Source organism: Diabrotica undecimpunctata, chromosome 6 (assembly GCF_040954645.1).
Source record: "Diabrotica undecimpunctata isolate CICGRU chromosome 6, icDiaUnde3, whole genome shotgun sequence".
NCBI lineage: Eukaryota > Metazoa > Arthropoda > Insecta > Coleoptera > Chrysomelidae > Diabrotica > Diabrotica undecimpunctata.
The window spans coordinates 85,517,989-85,530,784 of record NC_092808.1 but is presented as its reverse complement, the minus strand read 5'-3'; the positions used below and the strand labels follow the sequence as shown (position 1 = coordinate 85,530,784).

At 33.7% G+C, this 12,796-nt stretch overlaps 2 protein-coding genes across 4 annotated transcripts in view; one reads left to right on the top strand and one right to left on the bottom strand.

Annotated features, from left to right (window-relative positions):
• The first annotated feature begins 2,312 nt into the window (after nt 1-2,312).
• Nucleotides 2,313-3,656, top strand: LOC140444517 (uncharacterized). The gene is made up of 3 exons (XM_072536276.1): nt 2,313-2,316; nt 2,795-2,892; nt 2,949-3,656. Exons 1-3 carry the CDS (start codon nt 2,313-2,315, stop codon nt 3,654-3,656), a joined length of 810 nt encoding a protein of 269 aa, XP_072392377.1.
• A 5,567-nt stretch (nt 3,657-9,223) lies between these two features.
• The window catches only part of LOC140443526 (dual oxidase maturation factor 1-like), a 297,352-nt gene continuing 293,779 nt past the window's right edge, over nt 9,224-12,796 (bottom strand). For all 3 annotated transcript variants that reach the window (XM_072534840.1, XM_072534839.1, XM_072534841.1), the window contains exon 9: nt 9,224-9,434. In XM_072534840.1, coding sequence (XP_072390941.1) covers nt 9,389-9,434 — 46 coding nt within the window. In that variant the 3' untranslated portion in view covers nt 9,224-9,388. The remainder of the gene's footprint in view (nt 9,435-12,796) is intronic.

The following is a 12,796-nucleotide window of genomic DNA, read 5'->3' as shown; positions in this document are numbered from 1 at the left end:
ATTATCTACATTAATTATGTCTTGTTTCATACGTTTGCCCTTCTTTACGTTTGATATTCCTCCTCTGATTTTTGCCATTACAAGAAAGTGGTCACTATCTATGTTTGGACCTCGGTAGCTTCTGATATCCATGAGGTCGAAAGAATGCCTTGCATCTATTAGGATGTGATCTATCTGGTTAACGGTTTCGTTGTCAGGTGATTTCCATGTTCCTTTGTATATTTTTTTATGAGGAAATCTTATTCCTCCTATGATGTTTCTGGTGCTTGCAAAGTTTATTAGTCTCAACACATTAGCATTTAACTCTTCATGTAAGCTCTCATATCCTACATTTGGATGGAAAAATTGCTCTTTTCCAATGTTTGTATTAAGGTCCCCAGCAATTATTTTCACGTTATGACGTGCACATTGATCATATTCCTTGTCCCTGGTGTCGTAGAATTTGTCTTTTTCGTCGTCTTCCTTTTCTTCCGTGGCTGCGTGTATACTGAGTAAGCTGTAGTTAAAGAATTTTCCTTTAAGACGTGAATAACATTCTGTTGTTTACGGGTTTAAATTTAAGAACTAGTCGCTTTGCTTTTTTACTGACTAGAAAACTACTGCCAAACTTGTGTCGGGTGCTATGTCCGCTATAGTATATATTGTAGTCTTTTCTTTCGATAATTCCTAAACCAGTCCATCTTATCTGGTGGCTCACACTCCCTCTAAGGGGAAAATACACTCATCCCAGATACCTACGGCATCAAAAGGATTGAGCTCTGGTGAGACTCTTTCCGTGTTATCGAGCCCTAGATAGTATACTGGAGTATCTCCCAAAAATTTTCGTAGGTACACATCTGGACGTTGAGAGTAGTACAGCTTTCTGCATGGTCTTGTAGAGATGTTCATTCAGACCTAGCTTTTTTATGTTTTCTAGCAGGTTCTTTTTAATGACTCCAGTAGTAGAGAGAATAATAGGTATTGTCTGCGTACTTTCCATTTTCCACTATCTTCGTATTTGAATTTCTAGATCCCTGTACTTGGCATTTTTTTCGTTTTGTTTAACACGAAGATTATTGTTGTTGGGTATCGCCACATCAATTAATGTTGTTTGTCTCTTTAGTTTATTAACTAGTATGAGATCTGGTCTATTGTGTGGTTTGGTCTGTGAGCACAGTGCGGTCCCAGTATAGCTTGTAGTTGTCATTCTCAAGTATATTCTCAGGAACGTATTGATAATATGGAAGATGGTTTGTTTGAAGAAGTCCCAGTTTAATAGCTATCCCTTGATGAATAATATTTCCTACTGAGTCGTGCCGTTTCTTATATTCAGTTGCAGGAAATGCTTAACAGCCCCCGGTAAGATGTTGGATGGTTTCCTGAGCTTGACATCCATATCGGCATTTGTCATTTTGGATCTGAGGGTCTTTGACAATATATTTCAGGTAATTTTTGATTGGTATAACCTGATCCTGAATGGCCAGTAGTGAATCTTCTATTTCAGGGAACATCTTTCCTGATGTCAGCCAATAGTTCAACGCTATATTGTCGACATGGTCTTGACTGACCTCATTGGGATCTCTCCATGGGATAAAAACCCGTTAAAATTTATCTATTACAATTTGGTTCACATTATTTGGTATTATATTTTTTATGATGTTAGAGTTACCAGTGGACATGATAACATGGCAACGTATGGCTCTACATGAAGTTGCTGGTCCTGAGAGGAAGTGTCTACGAGTACTCGATGATAGCAACTGATAGCAACTAGAGTAACAGCCTATCGAACTCTCTAAAATTTCTCCTTGGTGTAGTATCCACACTGGTTAATTATTAGCTATCTTACATGCTTTCAAATATGCCCAACAATATCCAAATACACACGTAGCCATATGCTCTGATTCACTTTCCTCTATACACTCAATTAATGCTATATCCACCAGCCATCCTATCGTCCAAGATATTCATGGCACATATCAACTTCTTATAAATCAAAATACAACTATCACTTTGATATGGGTACCATCCCATGTTGGTATTAGTGGTAACGAAAAAGCTGATTGCCTTGCCAAAAAAGCCGCATCATCCACGGACACCATTATGAATAGGGGAAGTGCGGGAACAGTGTTACAAAGGGAACAGTGTTACATTTGCTTTCTGTTCCACCTCTTGGTAGATAGGCGAACTACATGTACCGTAACCTCATTAAAGGTCGGATGCCTTCCATAAATCAGTTATCGTAGTTGAATACAAGTGTTTTGTAGTCACATATTTTCATAACAGTTTTTATACCTGCGAAAAGTAAAATTTTTAAGATCTAAGTGTATTAGTATATGGGTAAGTACGTTAGTAATTCATTAATTTTATATTATGGATGGAAAGTAAATATATTTCTATTGGATTTACACTTAAAACCATAACCTATATTTCATTACCGCGCTAAAAATTTAGTTCTATGTGCATTGGCGTTCAAAAGTGAACAGTGTTACAGGGTACACTATTACAAAAATTCTTGTAACACTGTACCCCTAGTAAAACAATTAATTATAAATTTCTTGATAACAAATTTATTTTAGTGAGAAAATGCCACGTAAAAGCAAATGTGTAAGAACCCTCTTAAAAACCGATGAGAAGATTCTCAAAAAAGCTGTTCTTGATGTGCTTCAAAATAAAATGAGCATTAGAGGAGCAGCGAAAAAATACAAATTATGTCACATGACGTTAAAACGTTACATAAATAAATACAAAAATTCAGAAAATCCTCAATCAATAAAATTTGAACCAAATTACAAAATAAATCAAATTTTTTCCAAAGAGTTGGAAAATGAACTCGAATCATATTTAATAACAGCAAGTAAAATACATCATGGTTTGACCCGCAAAGATACCTTGGGACTAGCCTATCAATTGGCTGTAAGTAAATTGTTACAACAATTTAAATTTGTCTACTTGGAATTTTTATGTTTCAGGTTCGCAATGGCCTAAAAATCCCGAAAAACTGGGATACTAATAACTCAGCGGGAATAGACTGGTTAGTGGGATTTCGTAAGAGGCATCCCATATTGTCTCTCCGCAAACCTGAAGCAACAAGCTTATCAAGAGCCACAAGCTTTAATCGGACTAATGTAAATGCTTTCTTCGAAAATTTAATCAAAGTATATGGAAAATTTGGAGATAGCATATCTCCCGATTTGATATATAATTTGGATGAAACTGCAATCACCACGGTACATAATCCACCGAATGTGCTGTCTGCTAAAGGACAAAAACAAGTTGGCCAGGTAACATCAGGCGAGAGAGGAGTGCTGATTACCGCTTGTTGTATTATCAATGCTGTTGGAAACACTGTTCCACCATTTTTAGTTTTCCCAAGGGTACATTTCAAAAATCAAATGTTATTTGGTGCCCCTGCAGGCTCAGCTGGCAGTGCAACAAAGAGCGGTTGGATGAACGGGGAAATTTTTGTTGAGGTTCTGATTCATTTCCAAAGACATGTTAAGTGTTCAAAAGAAAACCCCGTGATACTAATTTTTGACAATCACGAATCGCATATCACAATTGGCTCTTTGGAATTTGCAAAACAAAGCGGGATAATTATGGTTACGTTGCCACCACATACAAGTGCGAAACTTCATCCTCTTGACAAAACAGTTTATAAAAGCTTAAAATCCAATTAGAATTCTGCTTGCAACGACTGGATGATCTGCAACCCTGGAAAAGTCGTTTCCATCTATGATGTTGCTGCTCTATTTGGTAAAGCATTTCCTAAAGCATTCTCTATCCCAAACATAGTCAATGGGTTTTCTTCGACAGGCATATGGCCTTTAAATCGAAATATATTTACAGACGATGACTTTTTGTCATCCAGTGTGACAGACCGCTCTCTGGCTACAGCAACTTTATTGCAGACTTCAAACAGAGATCAACCTCAGCCTTCTACCTCGGCACAAGTTCCTTGTGACGTAGCATATGAGCATACATTACATGTAACAGATTCGAATCATGAGACTATAGTTTCAAAGTCTCTAACTAGTCCTTTCACTTCAACTCTTTGGCCTTCACCTCGCATTGTAATACCTTCATCTACCCCTCCTAGGAATATACAGCACCAACAAGAAGAAAGACCCTCTATGTCAAGTGTATTGGTCAAACAAACAACTTTAATTTCACCTGAACTCGTTAGACCCTTTCCAAAAGCCCCACCAAGGAAAACAAACATCACAGGAAGGAAAAAAGGAAAATCCATGGTGCTAACAGACACTCCTATTAAGGACGAATTAGTAAATGAATTATTGGAACGAAGTAGAAAGAAAGCGAAGGCTGTAAAGAAAAAAATCATTAAGGAGAAAAAAGATGCCGAGAGTTCTGAGGAATCAGAAGGCGAAGTTCCTTATGCTGAAAGTAATGCTAGTAACAATTTGGAAGGCGAAGAAATGGAAATGGATTATTCATCAGTTTCAGTTGGCGATTATGTGCTTGTTGCTGAAGGGGAGCCTAAAAGTAATATTTTTTCGGTGGGTTTAGTCGAGGAGGAACTGGAGGAAGAATATGTGATTGCCTACATAAAGAGAATTAAACCTCTGTTTAAATTTGTAAAAACTGAACAATCCTACACTTTTCGTAAGGAATATATTATACACAAATTGCCACCACCAGTTGCTGCAGGTGGAACAAACCGGACATCTGAGATGCTGGTTTTTAGTATCGATTTAACAAAATTTAAAAATTCACTTGAATAGGTTTTATCAAATTTACTTTTTCTCTATGTTGAATATCTTGATAATTTTGACATTTAGGCCTTATGTTCATAGTTTTAATTAACAATACATCTTTTCCTAATCATTTATGTATGACTCCTTTCTCATGTTTTTTATGCCTTGTAACACTGTTCCATGTACATTGTAACACTGTACACTACCGCAGGGTACAGTGTTACAAATGACAAATTTTCAAAGTCATGTTATACTTTCATACCTTATTCTTGTAATGTTATAATACTTTATCAAAAAACAAAGTAAACTATATACTATCATATAATGATAAAAATAAACTTAAAATATTCATGTCCATCAACTTTGTGACGAATTAAAAAAGTTGTAACACTGTTCCCGCACTTCCCCTATACAAATTTGCAACGATCTCAAAGGTAGACTGAAGAAGCTTAACCCATTCACCTGGCAGATTCACTGGAATAATGTTATTTCAGCGCTGCATGAAATTAAACTCTCAGTGAACCTTCTTACCTATCCCAGTTTATCACGAAAAAATATGGCAATCATACGGAGATTGAGTATAGGACATACCCGTCTAACTCATGGCTATCTGATGACATCATCTCCACAACCAAAATGTCTGCACTGCAATACGACTCTCCGAATCAGGCATATACTTATCGAATGCCCTTTTTATGTCAAAATACGCCAACAGCTCGATATCAGTACTAACTTCAAAGAGGTCCTAAACAGTACAGACCAAATCAACAAGGTTATCAAATTCCTCGAGAAAAGTCAACTGCTCAAGAAAATACAAATGTTATATTACAAAATACAAAATATAAAAGTTTTTATTATGTTCTCTTTATGTTAAATTAATGTTAACTACATTATTTTGTAATTTATAATAATTATTACCATGTATATCGTAACTCGTGCTAATGACCATAGATGTCACATGCACGTTAATTCAAATTAAAAAATTAATAAATAAATAAAATAATGTCTTAGTAAATAAATGGTTAAATTGACCTGCCCAGTTATGACCAATAATTTTTTTCTGTGCTTAACAGGTTAACTAGATTTGACGTATTTTGATCCACTGTGCTTAACTGGTTAACTATAATATAGTTATTACATCATAAAATTTTCTAATTTACGATCTAAAGCAGATATCTATCTAGCGGATACAGCGTAGTTTAAATACTAGTCGTTAGATGGCGTTGTATGTACATTTATTGAATTTTTAAAGAACACTATTTGGGGAAGTATAAGCTTATAATATATAACGATGTTATTATCGAGGTTAAATTTAAAGTCTACATTCATTTTTATTTTTATTCTGTGCCCGACAACATTAGTTCTTCATAGTATTTCTGCATTGTGTTTAAAATATGGATTTTTATCCGATCTACATTTTTAAGAGAATTAAAAGAAAAAGCTTTTACAAAAAAGATGGTACTGTCTGTTTTTGATTCAGACAAACTAAAACACAATAATGATAGCGATTTAATGCAAGATAAGGTACTTATTTAGATCTCTACAAATCAGTTTTAGAACAGTTCTTTGATTTAGATGTGGATGCCGCAAATACATCATCAGCTAATAATAACGTTGCCATTAATGTGTGGAAGATTTCGATTCAGATGAAAGCATTGCTTATGCGATTTATTTACCACAACCCGGATATTCAAGATCTTCAGATGAAGGAACCTCCAACCCTAAGCGGACGAAAAAAACAAATCTGTGCCAAGAAGACAACAATGGAATCAATTCATGTAACACTGAAGTTGTTGAGGTAAGAACTAATGATAAAAAATATATTAAAAAGGGGAGATCCAGACGTCAAAGAGCTGAAAAAGTTAATATAATTTCTGAAAGAACAATGGGTACTTTAAAATCATGTAGAATGAAATGCAATGAGAGGATAACAGAAAATGATAAAAAAGTTTGCTTTGAAAACTATTGGAATTTAGGAAGTAGAAACAAGAGTGCGAGTTACGTTGGTTCTTTGATAGAAATAAATGACAAAAAGACTAAAAAAATCTTAGTAATCCAAAAAAGACAGGTCATGCAGTTGTTCTTACCATTTAGTAATTGATGAACAAAAAGTAAAAGTATGTAGATATTGTTTCCAAAAAATATTAGGTGAAACAAAAGATTTTGTCCAATTATTAATAGAAAAAAAAAAGAACAATTCTGCAAATGGAATAATACAAAAAGACCAACGAGGTATGGCCTCGCCTTCAAGTAAATGGGGAACCAAAGCAGGACACATGTCACAAATGTGACAATGTTGATGTACAAATAAAATTGTCGTCAGGAGAAACTAAAACCCAATTAATAGCAGAAAGGCTAAATTTGCTTATGAGCAGAAAAGACGAGACAAGGCAATTGCTAAACAAAATCAATCGAAAGGAGTTTATGCATTTGACTTGCAACAGTGCATGCTTACCCCTTACCTTACAACCTCAGCTTCTTTCTACAAGAGGCAACTGTGTAGCTTTAACCTCACGGTGCCTGACATGGTAACAGACAAAGCAACTTGCTACTTGTGGGATGAAACCTTATCTGGCAGGGGAGCCAATGAAACCGCCTCATGCCTTAATCCTTTTTTAACACACTGGTCCTCTGAAAAGACGAAAGTAATATTTTATTCTGATACGTGTGGTGGTCAGAATAAAAATAATATCGTTGCATTAATGTTTCTTAATTTTGTTAATCAAAAATCAAACCTGAAGATCAACCACAATTTTTTGGTTAGTGGTCATACACATATGGAGTGTGATACTAACCACTCCGTTATTGAAAGAGCCAAGAAAAAAACCAATTTAAAAATAAATTATCTTAACGACTGAGCACAGTTAATCAGAATGGCTACACAGAAAAATCCCTTTGAAATTGTGATGATGTTGAAAGAGAATTTCTTTGATTTCAATTCACTTGTGACGAAACATGGCCCGTACATTATTAAAAAATTTATATTGACGGCGAACGGCTTATGTGGAAACCTGTCCAATGGCTTTAATATGCTCAAAGCGGCGGCCTAACTTCATTTAAATGCTCATTAAGACAAGAAGATCGTCTCAAAACAATAAATTTTGCTCGTAGAGGACGTTCAACTGGATTATTTAGTTTACCTAACATTAAAAACGAATCAGTGCTGATAGCCACAGAAAAGAAAAAGGACTTATTGTCTTTATTGCCTTTAACAGATCCTTCATTCCATACATTTTATCAAAACCTGAAAACGAAAAACGATGCCTCCAATGATCCTGACCTGGAGGAATTGGATCCTGACCAAGATACACAACTTAATTCAAAATAAATGTTTTTAAACTTACTATAAAACTGTTTTTGTTAAATTCTAAATAAAGAAATATTCTTTTTTTATATTTTAAGTCATTAAACCAAAAAATCAGCAACAACAGCGGGCCTAAAAGCTCACATAACCCATGCTATCGACCAAATTCAGCCTCATTTATTCATCACAGTCATGGGGAAATGGAAATTTAGGATGTATGCCACCCAGCAAAGCCGCGGCGCTCACCTGAACAATGTTATATTTCATACATAATGGCATCGAGAAGCTTTCCAAACGAATAAAAAACTTCGACAGTATCTCACAAACACTAATTTATTTTAATTTAAAGATAGACAGCATAACTAATAAACCAAGTATAAAACTTACACTCAGAATAAATCAGGTATAGGCAAAATCACTAACAATAAACATGGAATAACTTAGATATAAGTTATACTTGGTATAAGAATATATTCCAAGATTATACCGACCCACACCCTTGTTTAAGTCTAGTATAACCGTGGTATAACCTATTTTATGAATGTCAAAGTTATCGGTGACAAGAATATATTATTTTTGTATTGTTTTGTGAGTAGCTATGTATATAATAAAAAAATGTGTTTAAGAGGTGTTGCGGCTGTCGAGGAAGTTGATAATTTAATTAACATGATGGAAAAATACACGAAAAAGAAAAACTTTCAAAGAAAGAATAAATCCATTTTCAAAATACACTGACAATTTTTGCAATTTTTTGCAACTTTTTGAAATGTTTTGCAATTTTAAAATACTTAAACTCAACATTATAAGATAACAAATAAAGAAAAAGATATATTTTGTGTCAGCTGTCAGTTTTAAAGAAAAATCAAAATTGACATATTTCACTCAATATGTCGTTGTTCTATGTATTTGTGCAAAAGATTGCGAATGATTGCGACATTACCAAACTATTATTTCGGAATAAAGTGGGAATACTTATAACTAATACCGAGTTTATTTGTAACAAAATATTTTAGTATTATATTTACCTTATACTTAGAATAACAACTATTCTAGATATAAATACGGAATAACCTTAGAATACGAGCGTTTTATTAGTAAGACAGAGAAAGATTTAGATTAATTTAGATTCTAGATCAAATTTATTCTCCTTTTGTACTTTATTTTTAATAACAAAAATCTATTTTCTATTTTTATTTACCTATGGGCTAAAAAAAGGAAACAAAATAAACCAATGGAAATTATTTATTTTTTAATCGATCGAAATAAATTACCATTAAATTAAAAATAGGTACTTCTAAATCTAACACATAATAAATATGGCCATTTTTATGACATATCACAATAAAATCACTTTAAAATTTATCGAATCATTGCACATACGTTCAGAAAAATATCACCACATGGACACTGAATCGAACTTGCGCGGACGGTGAACGCAACTGAAACAAAAAATACAATTGTAATTATATAACGGAATATTACTTTATAATAAAATTAAAAAAACATCTTTTTATAAATAAAAAAAAAACAAAAATTTTATATATTTTAGTATCTATCTGCAGTACCAACTAAAATGTAGTCAGTAGAGATTATAACCATGTTCTTAGGACCGTTCCGGTCTGGGGGTTCAAAAGGTGAATTAAGTAAAAATAAGAAATAACTAATTATAAAAATTATCACTGTCTCTTTACCGTATATGTCTATATGCATTTTAATTATTCTCTCGTTGATTGGTTCCCATGTTCTAACCCTGTTATTCCACTTATTTTTGATTAGTATTTCCACTCCTGCCTTTGCTCTACATTCTTTATTAACTCAGCTTCAGCAGTGGATATGGTCTATAGTAGCAACAGAGATGGAATGCCTGCGAAGATGCTGCAGAGTAACAAGAATGGATAGGAGAAGTAATGACGAAATAAAGCAAAGAACATCAATAGAAACAGACACACTAACATATATAGAACAAAAAAGACTAAAGTGGTATGGACATGTAAGAAGAACTAGCGACAGCAGATGGATAAAGAGAATACCCGAATGGAGCCCCATAGGAAGGAGGAAAAGAGGACGACCCCGAAAATCCTGGAGGAACGAAGTAGACGACGCCATGAGTAAGAGAGGCCTAAACGATGGAGAATGTGACAACAGAGAGAGATGGAAACGGTAGAACGAGGGAAGGCAGTGAATACTGTAGAATCCCTAAATATATATAAAAATTATCAAAACAAATATTATTATAGTTGTACTAGTAACAGAAAGGTTGAAGTTAATAAACGAAATTGTAATTGTATATTTAAATTTCAATTTTTATATAGGTAGGTATACAACTTCATAACTAGAACATATAATCTTATATTTTGGTGTTTTAATTTATTTTAACCTGTTTCTCGCGTTATCTCGAGGATTTTTCAGAAAATACTCGTGTCTGGTCAAAAAATATAAATGAATGCTGTGAGGTAATTTCTGTCATTTTAATCTTGAACATGATGTAATGTTTGACAGCCTAATAATAGCAAACTTAAAAAAATGTTAGAGGTAATGGATTTTCTAAATAGCTATGAGCCATATCGACACAGAACACACAAGTTTACGCCTGAAATAAGTTGTAGGGGAAATATGCCTATGATGGCATGCTGCCTTTGATGGCATACCACGTGTAATTTGTAAATCGTTTCCTGTCGAACGATATCGGCTGCATAGACATGCGCATAGTCAGTGTTTATTTGCAACGGTAAAGTTACAAACACTTATTAGTTCCACAGATAAGTCTGTAACGGAAAGTGTGATTTGTTGAGTGTTGAACTATTATAACGCACGTTAACACAAACAGTTTTTAGCCGCTTCTCATCTGAAGTTAAAATATCCAAAGCATGCAATTTTGATTAGTATTGAGCTTCATTAGGCAATGCATTTTAACTTCTGCCATTGTGGTGCTAGAAGATAACGCTCTGCTTTAAATCTGATGCGTACTTGCCTATGACGGCATAGAAGATGTGTTCCAATGATGGCACAGTAAGCCATCATGTGCACATGTTATATGCCTTCAAAGGAAAATGAATAATAATTGCAAAAATTTCAAAAACTCAACTTTTTACTTATATTAAGTAAAAGTAGATAAACAATACCATTTTTAGGGTTTTTTAAACAAATTTGGAGCTTTCAAATCGCACAAAATCTTCAATAGTAAATTTAAGTGTATATCTGAAATATCCTTAAAGGTTTAGTACAATCCTTAAAAATTGGATTGTTGTTATCTAGTTATACCTTAAACAGTCGAATATCTCGTGATATCAGATATAAAGGCTGTGTTTTGTTGCAGGGCCTTTGTTAATATGGCGTCTACCAAGAAACATAGGCAGGAGTGGTCGGAAAAAAACATGAATATGGCAATTTAACACATCCAAGAAAAGATGAGATGGATGTTGGCTTCCAAAACTTTTAATGTTCCGGCTACGACACTCCGTAGACGTTTTGTAAACAACTCCAGTGAAAGAAAAAGAGATTTGGGTGGCCGAAGAATTATACTACCCCCTCATCTTGAGCAAGAGTTAGCTACTCATGTGATTGATATGAAACAAGATTTTTTGGTCTCACAACGCTAAATTTGAGACGATTAGTTTTCTATTTTGCTGAGAGAAATAACATCAAACACAAATTCAACAAAACGACTCGTCTTGCTGGTTGGAAGTGGGTGAGGGGTTTTTCAAAAAGAAATAGTACCATTACACTCAGAACACCAAAAAATACATCTCTCGCGCGAGCACAAGCATTTAATAAGAACAATATTAAAGCATATTTTATCTCTTTAGCAAAAGTTTTAGATACATACAATTTTCAATCCGAAAATATATTCAACGTTGATGAATCAGTGCTCAAACAAGTTCAAGCACTGAGCAGTGCGGAACGAGGTCAGCATTTAACAGTTGTATGTTCAAGGAATGCAATTGGTACTTTTGTACCACCTGGCAAGGAATGTACCTATGATGGCACACTTGATAATGTATTTTAATAAATAAACGAGAGGTGAAGTTAGGTATGCCATCCTAGGCTACTTCCCCTACTAATCTTCCTAAAAGTTTCAGCCGTTAAATTTCATCCTTTGGCAGTTTTTCATTCAGGCTGTTTCTTCTAATGGTGCAGTAAAATTTGTTTCTTTTTTAATTAATTATTATAGTTTTTACTTTTAATTCTGAGTTTAGTGACTTTCATACAAAATAATTTTTAAAAATATTTTGCGCAGTGAAATAAATGATTGGAAAGTAGAGTAGGTATATTTTATTACATTCTTTATAAATTAAAATTTGATTTATACTATTTCGTTAAGTTTAATAATAAAAATATTGTTTTTAAATAGTATATATTATCTGATCAAAAAAATTATAACTTTACTGTATAAGTCTTTTTAATCACTAATTTTTAATTTCTGTTGTTATAGTAAAGATGTGGAAACAGAGTAGTTCTAGAAAAGTTATTTATAGCTAAGGTCGACAAAATATATAGAATATATATCAGTTTATGAAAAAGGAGAGGAACAATAATCGCTAACTATCCCCATGAGGAAGTGTAGGAAAGAGTGGCCAAAGCTTGTGATGTTTCTCTCAACAAAGTGAAACGTATAAGATATATTGTTTAAGAATCATGTAAAAAATATCCTAGTGAACGCTTTAAATCACCTCGAAAAACTATTAACAAACCTTTAACTTCCAAAGGGTCAGTTAATGAGTTTGAAAAGAAAATAATTAGAAGAATTACCTATTTATTCTTAAACAGCAATCCACAAAAGAAGACCTACAATGAGAAGAAT